Source organism: Acomys russatus, chromosome 24, assembly GCF_903995435.1.
Source record: "Acomys russatus chromosome 24, mAcoRus1.1, whole genome shotgun sequence".
NCBI lineage: Eukaryota > Metazoa > Chordata > Mammalia > Rodentia > Muridae > Acomys > Acomys russatus.
This window is the reverse complement of record NC_067160.1, coordinates 44,990,570-45,011,705: the sequence shown is the minus strand read 5'-3', so window position 1 is coordinate 45,011,705 and position 21,136 is coordinate 44,990,570. Positions and strand designations below refer to the sequence as shown.

Sequence of the window (21,136 nt, the reverse complement as noted above, 5' to 3'; positions counted from 1 at the left end):
GCTACACAGAGAAACCCTGTCTCAAAAAAACAAAACAAAACAAAACAAGAAAGAGGGCCTCTTGAGCTCCCACCTCATGCTATGAGACAATTGGCAAGTAATGGTTCTTGGGGAAGAAATGTCATTTTCCTCAGTGGTGTAACCCTAATTAATCTCAGTGGGACACACACACACACACACACACGCGCGCGCGCAGAGCAGGTGTGTACAGTATGCAAGAAGGCCAGAAAAGGGCATCAGATCCCCATAACTGGAGTTGCTGGTGGTTGTACGCAACTATATGGGTGCTGGGACTCAAACCCCAGTCTTATACAAAGAGCATCTCTTAACCACGGAGGCATCTCTCCTGCTCCACGGCCCTGGACTCCTGTACTGTTAAGCCTGCATTCCAGCATGTCTGTGAAGTTCAGCTTCTTTATCCAGCTTGTGTTTATAGAGAACCTTTTAGGTGGGCACAGCCTGAGCATACGGAAGGGAACTAGACCAGGCCCTTGCCTCTAAATCATGGGTTTTTTTTTTCCCCCTAGCACTGAGATGGAATCCAAGCCTTCTACATGGTAGGCAAGTGCTCTATCAGGACTACAGTCCTCATCCCTTTCCCTACACATAAGGCCGCAATGGAGTTAGGTGAGACAGAAAATAAGAAATTGTGGATATGTTTCAGGTATAGATGTACAGTAAAGGAAAAGGCCATAAGATGAAGCGATATTTAATAACACAGGTGGATGGTTAGATAAGGAGAAGGTAGCAGTGCTGTGACACGGTAAATACACCATGTAGTAAAAGAGAATGGAGCTTTGACAGGGAGAGTTCTGTGTGCACAAAGGATCTGAGGCTGAGTCACCTCAGGACAGTGGGAAGAGCAATTAGAGGGCGAGTTTCAGCTCACCCCCTTTTTAAAAAATATTTATTTATTTATTTATTGTATATGAGTGCTCTATCTGCACGTGCACCTGCACACCAGAAGAGGGCACCAGACCTCATTATAGATGGTTGTGAGCCACCGTGTGGTTGCCGGGAATTGAACTCAGGACCTCTGGAAGAGCAGACACTGCTCTTAACCTCTGAGCCATCTCTCCAGCCCCCAGCTCAGCCATCTTAAAAGTTCAAGTACCCACATCTCCCCACACTCAGATGTTACTAAAGGGCACAATGCACCCTTTCTGCCACCGTGGCTCCCGTGAAAAGGCTTGTGGCAAAGGAAGCCAAAAAAAAAAAAAAAAAAAAAAAAAAAAAAAAAGAGAGAGAGAGAAAAGCAGGTTTTGGAGTTCACCCTTGACTGCACCCTCCTTGTAGAAGATGAAATCATGGGTGCTGCCAATTTCCAGAAGTTCCTCCAGGGGAGAACCAACGTGAATGGCAAAACTAGGAATCTTGGCAGAGGAGTTGTGACCATCAAACGTGTTGTTTCTCATCCGGCAGTGACCTAGGTTCCACGTCTGGGGTGGTCCAGGCGCTGTTTGTTTCTGGACAGGAATAGGGGGATGCCCCCCTAGGATCAAAGGTTCCTGGTCTCCCTGGGGAGGTGGAAATGAGTTTTCCACTGGGTGTTACAGTTAGTACTTTTAAAATGAGATTGCTGGTATCAGACGGAAACTCAAGGCCTGTGATACAGCCCCTTTGTTAAACTGCCATTCTAAGCACGGCCGAGGATGTATGGAGGTGCCTGAAACCAGCTGGAAGGCAGGTCTGGTGAGACGCAGTCCTGGTGGGCCACAAGCAAAAGCAAGATCACTGTCACTTCTGAGATGCCTTTCTCCAAAAGGTATTTGAACTATCTGACCAGAAATCATATATGAAAAACTATCTCCAAGACTGGTTGTGTGAGCCGTGGGTGGTAGTGCATGCCTTTAATCCCAGCACTTGAGAGGCAGAGGCAGATGGAGATCTTTGTGAGTCCAAGGCCAGGCTGGTATACAAAGCAAGTCCAGTATAGCCAAGGCTACACAGAGAAACCCTGTCTCAAAAAACAAAAACAAACAAAAGACTGGTTGAGTGTTGTTACTTCCAGATTCACCAGGATTAAGAGGATTATGATGAGTTGTTCTGTAATGTTTTGTATTAATTCATAAATAAAGTTTAGGGACAACAACATCAAAGGGCTCAATGCATGCAACATCTAGGACCCAATATGTGCTCAATTAAAGGTGCTTTTGTTATTTTTATGTTGCTGAGTGATGTTTCATTGTATCCAGATGTCACATTCTCTGTTGAGTGTATTATTTCCTCTTGTGACTATCATGAACATATCTGTTATGAATGCAAGTCTTTGGATGCTATTTCAAAACAATTATTGAGCCCTGTGATGTGTCTCTTTATTGGTTTTTGTTGTTGTTTGTTTGTTTGTTTGTTTGTTTTGAGACAGGGTCTTACTATGTAGCTCTGGTTGTCCTAGAACTTACTATGTAAACCAGGCTGGCATCAAACTCATAGAGATCCACCTGCCTCTGCCTCCTGAGTGCTGGAATTAAAGGCAAGAGCCAAATGGGGACCTGCTGACTTTTCCACAACCAGGCATTAACATTTGAATTGTTATTATGATAATGTTGCTGAATCCACGTTCCTTCTCTGCTACCTCTAAGTGCCACCCAGAGACCAGCAGGCTGGATTTTGCTACACACACACACACACACACACACACACCAGGCCTGACCTCATAGCACTGGCCAAATGTAACCCCTCTGGCCCACCCTTTTGCAGGTGTTCAGTGACCTGGACCAAGTGCGGATGACGTCAGAGGGCTCTGACTGCCGCTGCAAATGCATTATGCGACCGCTGAGCAAGGATGCATGCAGCCGGGTGCGAAGTGGACGCGCACGAGTAGAAGACTTCTACACTGTGGAGACGCTGAGTTCTGGGGCGGACTGCAGGTGCTCCTGCACGGCACCGCCCTCCTCACTCAACCCCTGTGAGAACGAGTGGAAGATGGAGAAACTGAAGAAGCAGGCACCTGAGCTCCTCAAGGTAGGCTGACACAGTGAGGAGGTTGGCCTGGCTCTCCCATGACATCAGTGTCGCAGGTTGGAAAACTGAGGGCTTCTTGGGTGAAGCCAGCTTTAGTCCATGGGGCTCCTGGAATTGCTCACTTTCCTGGGCGTGACCCACACCACTTCATCTATCTTCACCTAACTATATTATAAATACTGGCACACGTTATTATTATTTTACTTGTTCTGTCTTGGTTTGTTTGTTTGTTTGTTTGTTTTTCTCTCTCTTTTTTTCTTTTTTCAAGACAGGGTTTCTCTGTGTAGCCTTGGCTGTCCTGGACTCGCTTTGTAGACCAGGCTGGCCTCAAACTCACAGTGATCCACCTGCCTCTGCCTCCTGGGTGCTGGGATTAAAGGCGTGCGCCACCACTGCCCAGCTCTGTCTTGTTTTTTGAGACAAGGTTATACTCTGTTGCCCACATTGGCCTGGAATTCACTATACATACACCAGGACAGCCAGTCTGCAGTTTGCAGCTGTCCTCCTGCCTCTGCTGCCTGAGTTCTGAGTTTATAGGCATGTGGCACCATACTAGGCTTATTTTTGTCTATTTTAATCGGGACAGGAGTTCATGCATACCAGGCTTACCTAAAACTTCCTGTGTAGTCCAAGATGACCTTGAACTTTTGATCCCCCAACCTAGTACTGACAATACAGTCCCATGCCAGTACTCAGTGGGCTTGGTGGGCCTGGGATTTGAACCCAGGTCCTTCTGTGTCCAACTCATGCGTCTAAATCACCTGTTTCCCCCCTCCTTCTTTAAAGGACCACTTTGGTCTTTTAAAGGGCCAAAATGTTGCATATGCCCCCTTTCTTCCACCCTACCTTGAGACAGTGTTTCTCTGTGTAGCTCTGGCTGTCTTGAAACTCTATCTGTAGACCAGGCTGGCTTCAAACTCAGAGATCCACCTGCCTCTGCCTCCAGAGTGCTGAGACTAAAGGCATGTGCCCCACCACCCAACTCATATCTTTTTTTGTTTGTTTGTTTATTTGTTTGTTTGTTTCGAGACAGGGCTTCTCTGTGTAGCCTTGGCTGTCCTAGACTCACTTTGTAGACCAGGCTGGCCTCAAACACATAGTGTTCTACCTGCCTCTGCCTCCCGAGTACTAGGATCAAAGATGTGCAGCACCACGTTCAGCCCCAACTCATATCTTTACAAAATTATTTTCTTTTTAAACTTATAATATATATGAGTGTTTTCCCTATATGTATATAAGTGCATCGCATGCATGCCTGCTGCCCTGGAGGCCAGAAGAGGCCATCAGATCCCCTAGAACTGGTGTTATAGGTACTGGGAGCTGAACCCAGGTCCTCTGTAAGCATAGAAAGTGGTCTTACCTGTGGAGCCATGTCCCTAGCCCCCTGTCAATATCTTTGAAAGTCTTTTTGTTTTCCTTATAATCTCTTCCAAGCATGCATCTCATTGGCCTGTTTGGTATCAGAGACCAGGAAAGGTCAGAGATGCAACCCTGCTTGTTGTATAAGCTGACAAGATGATAGAGGCTTGGATACTAGTGGAACACACAGCATCCTGGGTCACAGACGAGGGACTCATGACTCTCAGCCAGTCGCCACTCTCTTTCACTGGCTTGCTGTGCTCCAGCATACTGTATTCAGTATGATGTGGGATAGAGGAGCCCTGAGCTCAGAGAATTAGAACCTGTGTCATTCCCTGCAAGGGAATGCCATCTCATAACCTAAAACTCACAAGTAAGATGGTTAGGCTTTTTGCATGTAAGATGCACAGAAAAGCGAAAGACCCATGGTGTACTGTCTCCAGCATTTGGCTAAAAATAGTTGCCTTAAATTTAACCTTAAGTTTATTTTTGTACTACATAAATTGATGCCAAAATAATGAAACTTGGAAGGAGCACACGTTTGAAGCCAAGTGTCCCTCTAACAGTTTGGCAGTGCCTGAATCACAGTGTCTCCCTGGGGCCTCCCCAGTGCCCCGTGGATTCCAGGCCTCTAACCTCTAGGCCTGTCTGCCGTTACAGGAGCAAATCCAGTTTCCTCTCAAGTCAGCGGTGTAAGAACTGGAGGTTCATTTGGTTTTGTTTTGATTTGTGGGCCCATGATCTCACACTGTAGCCCAGGCCGACTTCATACTTGTTAGCAGCACTCCTCCCGCCTCAGCCTCCCACGTGCTGGGATTACAGGTTTGCAATTATGATGCCCAGCTTCTACAGCTGAGTTGTGGGCATGCTCACTATGAAGATGCATGGGGCACTCTGTCTAAGAGCTGCCTCATATCATCCTTGCTGGAACCCTTTGGGAAGGGAGCTTGTGGTGCCAGCTTTACTTGAAATGGACTCGGAGCCCAAAGACGGGATGTAAGTTGCCTGAAATCACCGAGAGGAGTGACAAGACTAAGGCGAGCCCCAGATTCTCTGTTGCGTTCCATTACCTACCTAAAAGGTCACGAGGCTGAGGTTCCCCCTGCCAAACCATTGTCACTTAGGCCTTCTTTGTGCATGGTAGACACAATGTCTTGCCATAGGGCTTTGACTTGGCCTTAGAGATGGAATTACCCCCACCAGGTAGGACACTCCAGAGGCAGGAGAGAGGACCTACAGCACAAAGGTTGCCCCTTCTCAGTGGGCTCTGCTGCCCTTAGCAGAGGTTCTGTGTAAATATTCCAGGGAGGGAATTGCGAGGACCCTCTTGGATACAGAACTTGCCTTGCAGCCCACATCCTACCCCAGCCCCTTGGCCTGTGCTAATCACTCCAGCTGTGATTTGGCCTAGCCTGCATAGCTGTCTAGGAGAGGGGACAGTCCCACTTCTTGGGTAGACTGGCCAAGAAATGCCTCTTACCACTTTCCTCTTCTTCTTTTTGGACATGGGCCAGCTATCGCCCCATCCTTGAGGAGTCACCAGGCTGAGGACACAGCTGCTGACCCTAATGATGCCAATGTGCTCTGTACTGGGCCAGGAATTATGCTGGGGATCATGGGAGCCCCAAAGTGGGGATAGTATTGGGCCTGGGCCTGAGAAATGCAGAGGAGTCCCTCACGCAGACAGAACATTCTGGATAGAGGATGGTGGAGTGCTGTTCAGCACTCCCTACCCTTACTCTCCCCCAGTTGAACCCCATGGCCACCTGTCACTTCCTCATATACATGGTTTCTGACATGATCTGTAGTGAAGGTTCAATTTAAAAAAACAAAAAAAAGAAAAACAAACAAACAAACAAACAAGAGCTATTTATTGGACTAGAGAGATGGCTCATCAGTTGAGACCTTTTTGTTCCACCTTCAAAGGACCAGAACTTGGATCCCAACACTCATGTTGGACAGCTTACTGCCTGTAATTCCAACTCAAGGGAATCTAACACCCTCTTCTGACTTCTGCGCGTGCGCGCGCGCACACACACACACACACACACACACACACACACACAATTAAAAAATAAATCTTTACAAAAAAACCCCAAGGGGGTGGAGAGATGGCTCAGAGGTTAAGATCAATGGTTGCTATTTCAGAGGTCCTGAGTTCAATTCCCAGCAACCACATGGTGGCTCACAACCATCTATAATGAGATCTGATGCCCTGTTCTGGTGTACAGGTGTACATGCAGGCAGAACACCATATACATAATAAATAAATCTTTTAGAAAAAGAAAACCGAAATTCTAAAAAGTCTGTCAGTATCAGGGGTAGTGTCACAGCTTTAATCCCAGCACTTGGGAGGCAGAGGCAGGTGGGTCTCTGTGAGTTCAAAGCCAGCCTGGTTTACAGAGTAAGTTCCAGAACAGACAAGGCTAAATAATGAGGCCCTGTCTAGAAACAAACAGACAAACAAGTCTGTTAAAGACTAATACTTTGTCCTTAGAAAAACGAAGCTGAGTGTATAGCTCGCGGTAAAGCGCTTGCTTAGTAGGCATAGGTTCCATCCTCAGGGCAGAGGAGGGAGCGAGGGAGAGAGGGAGAGACCAGAGCAGGAACGGGCCTGGGAGAGGTGGCTTGATGGGGTAAGTGTTTGCTATGCAAGCATGAGGACCTGAGTTTGGGTCCCCAGCACCCACGTAAAAACGAGGCATGGCAGCACATGCTTGTAACCCAGTGCAGGTGGGAGCAGAGACAGGACAATCCTTGTAGCTTGGTGACCAGCCAGTCTAGTCAAAATGGTGACTTCCAGGCTCCCTGTCTCAGGAGATGGAGTGATAGAGGGAGGTACCTACCATTGACTTTTAGCCTCCACAGGAAGCTCACCTACACTAAGGGGGTCAGGGAGGGGGGAAGGAAAGAAAGGAAGAAAAGAAAGAAGAAAGAGAAAACAGGCATGCCACACTTTAAGTCCAATGTCTTATGAGAGTCAACACATATAAAAGTGATCTTCCAGGTGACTATAAGACATCATGAAAAACCAAAACCTCTTCTCCCGTTCTGTACTGATTATGCCACAGGCACAAGCAGTTTGCTCGCATGCCACTCACAGAGCAGTAAGAGAAGCCGTAGCTCCCCAGCAGAGCTCACCCCAGCTCCTAGCACAGGCTACACGTCTGCTCAGAGTGTCCCGTCCTGACAGCTCTGCCAGCGTATATTCCTCCTCTAAAGCTCAACTCAAACAATACTAATCCACTGGGGCTAGAGAGATGGCTTCTGGCATACAAGCATTGGCTGTCCTTACAAAGGACCAGGGTTTGAGTCTCAGCACCCCACATGGTAGCTCAAAACCATCTGTAACTCCAATTTCAGATGGATCCAATACCGTCTTCTGGTCTTCACAGCACCTACGTGGTACACAGACATACATGCAGGCAAAACACCCATACAAGTAAAAACTCTAAAAAAGAAAAAGTAAAAAGGCCCATACTTTGGGTTGGGTTGGTTAATTGAAGCAAGCAGGCTTTTCGACCAGTGATTCATGACCAAGTAGCCTGTTATAAAAGCATCCTTCAGAGACACTATGACACATACGTAAAGCAGGGCCATGAGGGAGACCTCCCAATTAAGAATGTGGCCCCAAGCCAAGGGACAGCTTTGCTCTGGCTCCTTAGATGCCCACAACTGTCAGTTGTACATCAGGGCTGCCTCTAGGGGCCATACAGACTGTGTCTTAGGGGTTTAACCGCTTTGTCACTCAAAGAGAAGGCAAGCACAGAAAGGATGAATCTGGGGTACAAAGTGCAGATTGGAGGAAGGGCTCCCCATCTTCCATCATGCAGAAGAGTGATTGTGGGGGATAACAGTTAATTGTCTATTTCAGAATATTTTATCAGAGAGGAATTTTAATGGTCCCTTTGCAAAGAAACTGGATTTATGCCAGGCATGGTAGCACACGCCTTTAATCCCAGCAGGTGGGAAACAGAGGCAGGCAGATTGCTGTGAGTTCAAGGCCAGCATGGTCTACAAAGTGAGTGGTCAGGACAGCCAGTGCTACACAGAGAAATGCTGTCTTGAAAAACCAAAAAAAAAAAAAAAAAAAAGAATTTATTATATTATAATTATATATATATATATCACCCACATATAACCCCCCTCCTTGCTAGGCATGTGACCCAATGGTGAAGTATTTGCCTACTATGTAGGAGGCCTTGAGCGTCATTCCCAACACTTCAAAAAAGAAAACACAAACATGCATATTTGTTAAAAGCATCAGTAAGATCTAATGTGCTACTTGTCCCGTGGTTATTGAGTAGGCTGCAGTAGGTTATTGTGAGGCTCTGCGGTCCTAGGGTTCTTTGCTGCAGTGGAGCTCCTTTGGTGCCCTCTAGCCCGATATGTTCATATCCTTGCTTAACCATCTGTCTCTCCACCCACCACTCTAGCTGCAGTCAATGGCGGATCTCCTGGAGGGTGCCCTGTATAGCATGGATCTGATGAAAGTACATGCCTACATCCACAAGGTGGCCTCCCAGATGAATTCGCTGGAGGAGGTAAGGGCAGAGCAGCGGCAGGGGTCCAGGGCTGCATCCAAAGGGACCCCGGGCCATTCTGTTTGACCCTGGTGGCCCCAGGAAGCAGAACTCCAAGCAGGGAGCTGGGTGAGAGCTGTAGGCTGCAGGGTCCTACCTTTGAGGGAAGAGGTCTGGGTGTGTTTCACAGACCGGAGGAAGCTGAAAGCTAGATGCACTCTTTGGTAGTATGAAAGGAGTATTGAGGGGTGCTGCTAACATCAGGGTCCACACTGCACAACTCTGGGGTACCATTCACAATGTAGGAGGACTGATCAAACCTCCCTGGGTTTGATAATCCCAGTACTACCTATGTGGAAGCAAAGACTAGACAGTCTGTGTGTCTTATAGGACTCCCTTCTCAATACAGTAACAGTTGGGCAAGCCTGGAGGTCCAGGCTGCAGGTTCAAGGCTTGCCTCTCTCCTGGCATTGCCTGGCCTCCACCCATTTCCTACATCCGGCCTTTGCTGAGCACCAGGGGTCTGGGGACACGCAGCTGCCAGGAGCAGGCAGCAGGACTTCCTTTCCCAGCTTCCTTTCCAGAGGGAGGCGGTAAGTTGGCATCCTGTGCCACAGGAGGGAGACTAAGCCCTGGCTAAACTGAAGGCCACAGTGACGTAGATTATCTGAAACCTGTTGGTTGTCTGATCCCAGGCCAGCTTGGGAAGCTGACCTCAGAATGTTTCCTGGGCACTGTATTACCTACGCATGCCTGGCTCTGCTCCTCTGAACTTTCCTCTTGTTATCTTCTGGAAACCAGTTCTCCATAACTCTGAGTCTGCTGACTGTCTCTTTAACGACTTTGGCTTGAGTGCTAGGATCACAGCCAAGCACCACCACACCCAGCTCTGAAACGTAATAGTAAATTAACAGGTTAATAGAGGTTTTCAGGGGCCACTCACAGAGACTATATTGTGGCCTAAGCATACAGTGGCATATTACGCATTCATGAAAAGGAGTTGGAAGTGCTTTGTAGACTGATACAGAATTATTCCCAAAATAGGCTGTTAAATAAAATCCAAGTGTTTTTTTTTAAATGTGTAAATATATTTTCCCCTATCATTGAAAAAAAAAAAAATGTAACATTGTCATCACTGAGAAATAAGCAAAAGTGAATGGGACTTTTTTTTTTTTTTTAAAGAAGGTCTCACTATGTGGCTCCGGCTGTCATATAACTCCCTATGTCGACTAGGCTGGTCTTGAACTCACAGAAATCCACCTGCCTTTGCCTTCTTACTACTGGGATTAAAGGCTTATGCCATCATACCTGGCCTACTCACGTCATTTTTCATTTATTAGCATAAACATATATTATCTATTTCTACTCATTTACTCTTAAGAATAAAAATCATGTTACGGGGTCTTATTGGACACACTTTGTTCCACCCCCTGTTTACCAGTGTCACTTATATCTATGCCCCTGAAACCTTGATCATTAAGTTGGGGTGCCCTTCTATCAGAAGAAACAGAGCCGGGAACGACCATGAATTCTGCCCCACAGAGCATCAAGGCCAACCTGAGCCGGGAGAATGAGGTGGTGAAAGACAGCGTACGCCACCTCAGCGAGCAACTGAGGAGCTATGAGAACCAGTCAGCCATCATGATGGGCATCAAGAAGGAGCTGTCCAGCCTGGGCCTCCAGTTGCTGCAGAGAGATGCCGCCGCCGCCCCTGCCTCTGCCCCTGCCCCTGCCCCTGCCTCCACCCAGGACAGCAAAGCTCAGGTGAGGCTCTGATCACAGGCTGGTGGGCTTGAGGACACAGGGCTGGGTGTGTTTGCAGCGCAGGGGAGGGCTAACAGAAAGCACAGCAGAGGGCCGGCTGTGGTGGCGCATGCCTTTAATCCCAGCACTCGAGAGGCAGAGGCAGGCAGATTTATGTGAGTTTGAGGCCAGCCTGGTCTGCAAGACCAGCGGGGCAAGAGCTGGGCTAGCACAGGTAATCAGAGGGATGGCTAGGCCCAAACTGGGTATTTTAATTCTTATACCAAGCTCCCAAAGTACTGCTTTTTCTTTTCTTTTCTTTCTTCTTTCTTTCCTTCTTTTCTTTCTTTCTTTCTTTCTTTTTTTCTAAGACAGGGTTTCTCTATGCAGCTTTGGCTGTCCTGGACTCACTTTGTAGACTAGGCTGGCCTCGAACTCACAGAGATCCACCTGCCTATGACTCCCCCTGAGTGCTGGGGTTGCAGGCATGTGCCACCGCGCCAGGGTCAGCCTGCTTTTTTTATATAACCCCAGACCACTTGCCCAGTGGTAGTACCACCTGTCACAGCAGGATGGGGCCCCATCAAATCCATCGCTGAGCCCCATCAAATCCATCATTAATCAATAAGATTCCTCACAGACTTGCTTACAGGCCATTCTTGTGGAGGCATTTTCTCAATTGGGGTTCTCTCTCCCCAGATCACCCTAGCTTGTGTCAGGTTAACAAAATCATAGCCAGCACACCCCTGTAGGCAGACATACTGACCCTCCTCCCACTTTCTAGATAAAAGTCAGGAAGTAAGCATCTGTGGGTGGACACCTCATATAAAGGCTCCTTCCTCTGACGGAGGGTCACTTGGCAGGGAGTGCACCCTTTTTGTGCCCCTCAGATTAGTAATCTATGGGCAAGATACAACCCAGGAGCCTCATTTTCTGGTGATATTTGTAGAAGTCTCCTGAACCTGACTTCCTCACATACAATATTAGCTCATCCCACAACCTGCAAGTAGAATTGACCCCTGCATCCTTGGCACATAAAGAAATATGAACACAGGTCACGGAGAAAGGGGTGGGCTGAGCCTGGGCTGCAGCTGGCCTACGTGACTGCCTGGTCCCAGCCCTTCCTCCTCAGCTTGCAGCCTCCTGTGTTGACACTGTGATAGTCGCACTTTTGGTGGCTGCAAGTGGGATGGCCTAGACACAGAAAAGTATGAGGAAGCCTGTGCCTCGGCCTGGAGCTGGCCACCTACTCGGTGAGATGCCAGTTCTGCAAGTGTGAGTGAGTCCCACTTTGGCAGCTGCCCGGAAGGCGTCAGACACTGTACAAGCCTTATCTGCCTGAGCTTCTGTCTCACAATGGGTGGCGTCACAGGCCCTGTGTTTGTGTGCCAAGCCAGCCTCAGAGCATTGGAGTAGGAAGTGAAAATAGCATGTTTCACAGGATGTTGGACGCAGCATTCCCTAGGGGTAGCCAGAGCAACATGGGACCGAAGAGCTTCTCAGGATTCTGGGATTTCAACGCTAACATGGAGAACATTCTTGGCACTCTGTAAAAGAACCCAAGAACCTTTTCCCACATACTAAGACCAAATGAGTAAGAGACAAGGCCAGAAGCCAACCAACTTAGTCAAACCAAGGGAACCAGTGGACAGGGCTTGGGAAGGAGTGTGTAACCCACTGGATTAAGTCTCAAGCCTGCAGAGGAAAGGTGAATGGGGGAATAGAGGCAAACAAGTGACAGATATATATACTCTGGAATGTCACGGACGCTGTGAACACCTCCAGCTCCCACACGCTGAGCTTCTGTCGTGTTTACTGTCACCCAAGTCTGACACTTCTGTTCTTCCCAGGACACAGCTGGAGGGCAAGGCAAAGAACTCAACAAATATGGCAGCTTACAGAAGAGCTTCTCAGACAAGGGCCTGGCAAAGCCTCCCAAGGAGAAACTGCTGAAGGCTGAGAAGCTGAGGAAGGAGAGCATCAAGGGCAGAACACCCCACCCGACAGCCAGGCCCCGTGCCCTGGCCCAGCAGCAGGCAGTGATCCGAGGCTTCACCTACTACAAGGCAGGCAGACAGGAGGCCAGGCAGGAAGCACCTAAGGCCGTGGCTGGTGAGTAGAAGGGAGTAGGGCCTGGTTGCAGGGGGCGGGGAGCTGCTTCCAGAGATCCACCTGCCTTCTCAGCAGCCACAAAAGCCACAGATCTAAGGACCATTGTTTACTTTCTTATGGTCCTTTGTTCAACCATACACTGAGTAGAAGTGCCCAGGCAGGGTTGCTGATGAGGGAATAACAGAGGCAGTACAGGGGCCTCCCATTCAGTACTTATGCCCTCACCTTTTCTAGACTTCCTTTCATTCAAAGACCTGCTGCCGCTCAGCTGCTGTGTACTAGATGACAGGTGATGAGGACTCAGGTCCTGCCCCCATAGATTTTACAGTCCAGGGGGAAGAGCCACACCTGTGACAGTAGAGGTGGGAGAAGCATGGGGCGTCTGTGGGGTGAAGTGGACCCTTGGAGAGCCCCCTCACTTCTGGACTGGCCTCTCTACTTCTTTCATTTGTCATCTTCCTGAAGAACCCACAGATCCTTCACTTTTCCTGCCAACTTAGTCCCTGGTATTTCCACCTGAGTCCCGGCCAATGGCAGCACAAGAGTTAACTGTGGGCTCTTCCAAGGCCAGGGAGGTGGAGCAGTTAGAATGCAGTATTCTTCAAGAATTCGTTCCTGGTACAATCCCAGGCACTCAAGAGATTGAGGCAGGAGTTCCAGGTCAGCCTGAGCTACACAGTAAGACCCTGACTCAAAAACAGCAAAAAATGGCTACTTGAGGCTTGGTAGCACAGCCTGCAAACTGCAGCTAGCCATTGCTGAGGCAAGAGTATTGGTCAAGTATTGTTCAAATTCAAGGTCTTCCTGAGACATAGAGTGATTTCAAGACCAAGCTAGGTAACTTACTGAGACTCTGTCTCAAAATATAAAGTAAAAAGGATATAACTTAGTGATAGAGATGGGAGAGTGCTTACCTAGCATGCACTTAGGTTAAATTCCCACCATAGGTACTGGTAAGAAAACTTAATCAGTAAAGAACTTGTCTTAAAGGCACAAAGACCCAAATATAATACCCAAAAGCCACATTAAAAAACAAAACAAAACTGGGTATGGTGAAACACATTTGTTTTATTGTTTGTTTGGGTTTTTTTTTTTTTTAATTAATTTTTTTGTTTTGTTTTGTATTTTTCAAGACAGAGTTTCTTTGTGTAGCCTTGGCTGTCCTGGGCTCACTTTGTAGACCAGGCTGGTCTCGAACTCACATCTGTCTACCTGCCTCTGCTTCCTGAGTGCTGGGATTAAAGGTGTGTACCACCATGCCTGGCCTTGTTTGGAGTTTTTATTTGTCTATATATTTATTTTATTTTATTTTATCTTGGTTTTTCAAGACAGGGTTTTTCTATGCAGCCTTGGCTGTCCTAGAACTCACTCTGTAGACCAGGTTGGCCTTGAATTCACAGAGATCCACTTGCTTCTGCCTCCCAAGTGCTGGGATTAAAGGTGTGCATCACCACTGCCCAGCTATTTACTTTTTGTGTGTAGTGATATTTTGCCTGCATGTATGTCTGCATGTATATTTCTGTGAGGGTATCAGATTCCCTGGAACTAAAGTTACAGACAGTTGTGAGCCACCATGTCAGTACTGGGAATTGAACCCAGATCCTCTGGAAGAGCAGCCAGTGCTTTAACTGTTGAACCATGCCATCTCTCCAGCCCTTCCCCTCTTAAATAATTTTTTATTTTATTTTGTAAATATTTCTTTATGTGCATTGGTGTTTTGCCTCTGTGTATGTGTATGTTGTGCCATATCTCCAGGAACTAAAGTTACAGAAAGCTGTGAACTCCATGTGGGTGTTGGGAATTGAACCTGTGTCCTCTGGAAAATCAGTCAGTGTTCTTACCTGCTAAGCCATCTCTCCAGCCTGGTGGCCCACACTTATAATCCCAGCACTGGGAAGGCAGAGACTGGAAGATCCCTCAGACTCACCAGCCAGCCAGTCTAGCATAACTAGTTGTTCCAAAGGAGTACTCTAAGAATGATACCCAAAGCTGTCCTCTGCCTTCCACACACGTATACACACACATGTGTACCCCACACACAAACATGGGCACATACATACATTCATTAAAAAGAAAAGAAAGAAAAGAAAAAGAAAAAACCACAGGAAAAGAAAAGGTCCCTTCATTTCTCAGCCCTTCAGGGTACACCCTCTTCCCCCCAACCCCCATCCCTGATGCCAGCTGCTGTCCTTGAATCCTGCCAACTCGGGCTGGCCAAAACATAGGGCCTCTGACTCCCATTTGGGCCACTGCCCAGGCACAGTTTTGGGCATCTGACCCTGCTAAGGCGGCTCATGGGAACAAGCCTCCTACCCTGACAGTCTGCCAAGGCCATGTGCCCCATGGATTCCCTGACCAAAGACTCTTTGCTTGTTCCCACTGGGTCCCAGGTATGGGATGAAAGTGGCCTGCCCAACTACAGGGAAAGAGAAGCCTGGCTAGCTAAGCCACGGCCAGCAGTGGGAGGATCGGGAGGGTACAACACAGCTAGAGAGGTAAGAATCAGAGATGAGCAAGGGGAAGAGGCAGGCCAGATATCTGTGGCCTAGAAGTGACAAGACATTGCTTGCATCCGTCCCTTCCTTGCTTGAGGTGACAGACACTAGGTAAGAGGCTCAAGGCTCTCAAGGTCCCCAGGAAGGTGGCCAAGATAAAGTCTACAATCCTAAAGCAAGAAGTTTTGGCCCTGGAGCACGATAACGTTGGAGCAAAGTACTTAACTCTTAGGAGAGAAAAAAAAAACAACTTCATACTTAGCACCGCCACGTGTTTACTGAATCCGCACAGATGTTTTATGTACATTTACCACTAATCAACATTATGGTTATGACACTCACTTTACAGAGGTAGAAACACCAGAGAGTGGGGGCTTGAACATTAAAAACTCGGCCAGTGAGCCAGGCAAGGTGGCACATGCCTGTAATCCCAACACTCCAGGGGCAGAGGCAGGTGGATATCTGCGTTCCAGGCCGGCCTAGTCTACAGAGTGAGTTCCAGCACAAACAAGGCTACCAGAGAAATCCTGTCTCAAAAAACCTAAAAACAAAAACAAATAAATCCTCAATCAGTAAAAGAGTGGTAGAGCTGGGTCGAAGGACAGAGTGTTCGCCAGAAAGTCCAGCTGTTCACCAGGAAGTTCACTCATCTTCTACTTGAGGCCTCTCAACTTCTCCATGACAGAGAAGCCAGGACATCTGTGGCAGGGTGTGTGTGTGTGTGTGTGTGCATGCGTGCGTGCGTGCGTGTGTGTGTGTGTGTGTGTGTGTGTGTGTGTGTCTGTGTGTCTGTGTGTGTTAGCATTGCTAAGACATGGGCACTGGGTCGTCTTTTTCTCCACAGACAGCACCCTCAAGGGTACATCCTGGCTGGAAAAGCTTCCACCCAAGATGGAGGTCAAGCTTCTGGAACCTAACTCTGCCAAACATGATGAAGTCGGGCTGCAGGCTTCAGAAGGTATCAACTCGGCCCCTGACACCAGCACTACCAGCACTACCAGCACTACCAGCCCCACCAGCACCAGCAGCACCAGCACCACCAGTACCACCACCAGCACCACCAGCACCACAACCCCTATCACCACTCCCTGGCCCACTGAGCCACCTTTGCACCCAGAAGTCCCCAGCCAAGGTGAGTGAGTCTCCTAATTTTCAGAATACTTAAGTTTATGACTAAATCTAACTTGTGGAGGTGAGGGCGGGAGTTGTGGGATTCTTCTTTTTTTTTTCTTTTTTTCTTTCAAGACAGGGTCTCACTATGCAGCCCTGGCTGTCCTAGATCTCACTATGTAGACCAGACTGGCCTTGAACTCACAGAGATCCACTTGCCTCTGCCTCTCAGGTGCTGATTAAAGGTATGTGCCACTATGCTAGGCTTCTATTTGATTTTTTGTTTTGTTTTGTTTTGTTTTTTGAGGCAAGGTTTCTCTCTGTAGCCTTGGCTCTTGGCTGTCCTGGACTTGCTTTGTAGACCAGGCTGGACTTGAACTCACAAGTGATCCACATGCCTCTGTCTCCCGAGGGCTGGGATTAAAGACGTGTGCCACCATGCCCAGCTTTATGCTTTGCATTTTTAAGGAGTTATTAGAAAAAAAGAAGAGAAAAGAAGGGGAAAAAAAAAAAAAACAATGGGAAAGAAGAGAGTTTGCCATCTCATAACCTAACATAGTTATCCCAGGATCCTTTACGGAAAATGTGTATTTGCATCAAAGTCTCTTTAAAATACAACCTGGAACCCTATCACTAAATCCAGCCACTGTTATATTTCTTTAGACCTGTCTCCAGACTGTTTTGTTTTCAAGGTGCTAGGACTGAGCCCTTGGCCTTCAGCCCCATCTCTGAGCTACAACCCCAGCATCTTTGACTGTTTTTTGGTTGTTAGTTGGTTGGTTGGTTGGTTGGTTTTGGTTTTTCGAGACAGGGTTTCTCTGTGTAGTCTTGGCTGTCCTGGACTCGCTTTGTAGACCAGGCTGGCCTCAAACTCACAGCAGTCCACCTGCCTCTGCCTCCCGAGTGCTAGGGTTAAAGGCATGCACCACTACCGCCCAGCTAAAAAGATTTGTTTATTTATTATTATGTATATAGCATTCTGCCTGCATGTTTGCCTGCCCACCAGAAGAAGGCACCAGATCTCATTATAGATGGCTATGAGCAACCATGTAGTTGCTGGGAATTGAACTCAGGACCTTTGGAAAAGCAGCCAGTGCTTCTAACCTCTGAGCCATCTGTCCATGGCTGTTTTTATGTCCACATTTATAGCTGCAGTTTGTGTCACACAGTAGACATTGTCCTCAGTAAATCTGTCCTCCTGAAGGGCTCGAGACTGTATAATTATAAACCTTCGGATCCTTCCTCACTCTGGCCCAAGTGCCATCTCCTTCACACTTGTCTTTCCAGAAGGATCCACAAACAATGTGGACAACAGCTGCAACTAATGTGATTTCCTCCCAACACAGTTTCTGGTGTCAGAAAACTGGAAATAATCTACAGACCTGACACTGGAAAGGGGGTGGTGTTGAATAAATTAAAGGGTGCAGCTGTCTGGTGGCCTGGCAGGACCCAGAAAGCACAGGGAATCAGTCAGTGGAAGGAGAAAACAGGACGTACTAGGAAGGATCACAGTTTCTTAAAAGTCTGTGACTGCATACAAGGAAAGAAGAAAGGGAAGGAAGTACCACGTATTCACGAGTTTCTCTGAGCAGGCCGGTGGTGGCGCACGCCTTTAATCCCAGCACGTGGGAGGCAGGGTCAGGTGGATCTTTGTGAGTTCGAGGCCAGCCTGGTCTACAAAGTGAGTCCAGGACAGTCAAGGCTACACAGAGAAACCATGTCTCAAAAAACAAAAAAAAACCCAGGGTCTTGTTATGCAGCTTGACTAGCTTGACAATACAGAGCCCAGGCTAGCCTCAAATTCACAGCCTCCACAGTTGTGGAGAGTTACAGGCATTTGCCACAACACCTAGCTTCAAGTATTAGCAAGTATTTGGAAATACCTTGAATTCCTCTGCTCCGTCCAACTGTATTTTTGAAGGTCTGGCCCGCATCTCCCAATCACATTATTACCCATCATTCTACTCTCAGCTTCTCTGAGATGGACCGTTTTGTTTTTACATATGTCAGATGCTGGATTCTTGAATGGTATGCATCTCCTCTGTCCTCCTTTCTGACTGTTCCTGCTTTTTGCAATGATCAGGCATTGCTTTGCTCATAATCCAAAGGTCACCAACAAAGCCATCAAGAGAGTTAAGATGGAATTGGATAAATCAGGTACAATGGTGTGCATCTTTAATCCCAACACTCAGGAGGCAGGGGCAGGCAGATCTCTGAGTTCAAGGCCAACCCGGTCTACAGATCGAGTTCTAGGACAGCCAGGGCTACTCAGAGACCCTGCCTCAAAACAAAATGAAGATGGTGTGGGGGTTTGAATAGGTATGCATCCAAGATGGACTCGGATCACCTTCTGAGACCTACTGTTCTGGCTTGGTGCTAGTGGCTCTGTGTACCAAACGCTGTACCCTTCACTTTCCACAGGTAGGGAGGACAGCTGTGAGGGCACCCTCCGAGCTGTGGACCCCCCTGTGAAGCATCATAGTTACGGGCGCCATGAGGGTGCCTGGATGAAGGATCCTGCAGCTCTTGATGACCGGATCTACGTCACCAACTACTACTATGGAAACAGCCTGGTGGAGTTTCGAAACCTGGAAAACTTCAAACAAGGTTGGGGAAGCTGGGAGGGAGAGGGGATAGGGGGTGGGTGGCCCGGGGAGGGTCTCCCATGAGACTCAACCTTCCTGTGCCTGTGCCTGTGGTTTTCAGTGACCACCCTGCCCATTCCAGGGATCCACCTGCCTCAGGGAAAGGTGTCTAGGGGCTCAGAGAACCCTGTTACTCACTGCTGGGAACCGAATACAGGGCCACAGGAGGTAGATGTGGGCCTGCCTTGTGAGTGTGACTTACTGTCAAGGAGAATAGTGAGCTCCCACTTGCTGAGTAGTCTGTGCCAATAGCCTGTATGTCTGTCTTAGGGTATCTATAGCTGCAGTGAAACACCATGCCAGAGAAACTTAGGGAGCAAAGGGCTTACGCTTTCTTTTCTTTCTTTCTTTCTTTTTTTTTTTTTTTTAACAGATTTATTTTTTTACTATTTATATAGCATTCTGCTTGCATGTGATCCACCAGGCACGTATACCCTCTTCTCATTATAGATGAGATCTATCAGACCTCATTATAGATGGTTGTGAGCCACCATGTGATTGCTGGGAATTGAACTCAGGACCTTTGGAAGAAGAGCCAGTGCTCTTAACCTCTGAGCCATCTCTCCAGCCCCTCAGTTTTATATACTGAACTGGGCAGTGGTGGCGCACGCCTTTAATCCCTGCACTCAGGAGGCAGAGGCAAGTGGATCGCTGTGAGTTGGAGGCCAGCCTGGTCTACAAAGTGAGTCCAGGACAGCCAAGGCTAATACAGAGAGACCCTTTCTCAAAAAAACAACAAAACAAAACAAAACACTCTCATATACTGATCATCATCGAAGGAATCAGGACAGGAACTCAAGCAGGACAGGGACCTGGAGGCAGGAACTGATGCAGAGGCCAAGGAGGAGTACTGTTAACTAGCTTGTTTTCCATGGCTTGTTCACCCTGCCTTTGTCTGTCTCTGTCTCTGTCTCTGTCTCTGTCTCTCTCTGTCTGTCTGTCTGTCTGTCTGTCTGTCTGTCTGTCTCTCTCTCTCTCTCTCTCTCTCTCTCTCTCTCTCTCTCTCTCTCTCCCCTCTCTGTTTTTGTTTGAGACAGGGTTTCTCTGTGTAGCCCTGTCTGTCCTGGAACTCATTCAGCAAACCAAGCTGCCCTCAAACTAAGAGATCTGCATGCCTCAGCTTCCTGAGTGCTGGGATTAAAGGCATGCACCACTCCACCTGGCCCAGCCAGCCTCCTTATGCTGCAGCCCTGGCCACCTGGCTAGGCCTGGCACCACCCACAGTGGGCTGGGCACTCCCACATCCATCATCAAGCAAAACAATTTCTCACATATATGGTCACAGGCTGGGCAGTTCCTCTAGGTTGTGTCAGACTAACCAGCACAGGGTACCCTGATATGACCCCCACTTCTCATATGCAGGCCGGTGGAGTAATATGTACAAGCTGCCCTACAACTGGATAGGCACAGGCCATGTTGTGTACCAGGGCGCCTTCTACTACAACCGTGCCTTCACCAAGAATATCATCAAATACGACCTACGCCAGCGCTTTGTGGCCTCCTGGGCCCTGCTGCCTGATGTAGTCTATGAGGACACCACACCCTGGAAGTGGCGTGGCCACTCGGACATCGATTTTGCTGTGGACGAGAGCGGCCTGTGGGTCATCTACCCAGCCGTAGATGAGCAAGATGAAACCCAGCATGAGGTGATTGTGCTGAGCCGCCTGGACCCTGGAGACCTCTCTGTGCACCGGGAGACAACGTGGAAAACCCGGCTGAGGAGGAACTCCTATGGGAACTGCTTCCTGGTGTGTGGCATCCTGTACACTGTGGACACTTACAACCAGCAGGAAGGCCAGGTGGCCTATGCCTTCGACACCCACACAGGCACTGATGCTCACCCACAGTTACCTTTCCTCAATGAGTATTCCTATACCACCCAGGTTGACTACAACCCCAAGGAGCGGGTGCTCTATGCCTGGGACAATGGCCACCAGCTCACCTACACCCTCCACTTTGTGGTCTGAGTGGGGACCTTTGTTCACTCGGGAGGGCAGCAGAGGAGGAGGAGCTGTCCCTCCTGCATCTGATCTAAGTATCGGTAGCCGGTGTGTCCCAGGCTAGGTATTGGCTTTGGTGGCAGCCAGGACAGCACTTTCTCAGCACCCAGTAGGTGATACTTGCTTCCATTGCAGAATGCTGTGCTGGGGACTTTTCCTGCGTTTACCCTTTGGACTCTTTGTAC

The 21,136-nt window shown here is 48.3% G+C and overlaps 1 protein-coding gene across 1 annotated transcript in view; it reads left to right on the top strand.

Annotated features, from left to right (window-relative positions):
* Window positions 1–20,930, top strand: part of Olfml2a (olfactomedin like 2A) — a 28,374-nt gene extending 7,444 nt beyond the window's left edge. Inside the window, exons 2-8 of the mRNA XM_051167190.1 lie at window positions 2,701–2,964; window positions 8,760–8,867; window positions 10,389–10,610; window positions 12,440–12,701; window positions 16,041–16,328; window positions 18,728–18,913; window positions 20,314–20,930. Of these exons, the coding sequence (XP_051023147.1) occupies window positions 2,701–2,964; window positions 8,760–8,867; window positions 10,389–10,610; window positions 12,440–12,701; window positions 16,041–16,328; window positions 18,728–18,913; window positions 20,314–20,918 (1,935 nt within the window). The 3' untranslated portion in view covers window positions 20,919–20,930. The remainder of the gene's footprint in view (window positions 1–2,700; window positions 2,965–8,759; window positions 8,868–10,388; window positions 10,611–12,439; window positions 12,702–16,040; window positions 16,329–18,727; window positions 18,914–20,313) is intronic.
* The last annotated feature ends 206 nt before the right edge of the window (window positions 20,931–21,136 follow it).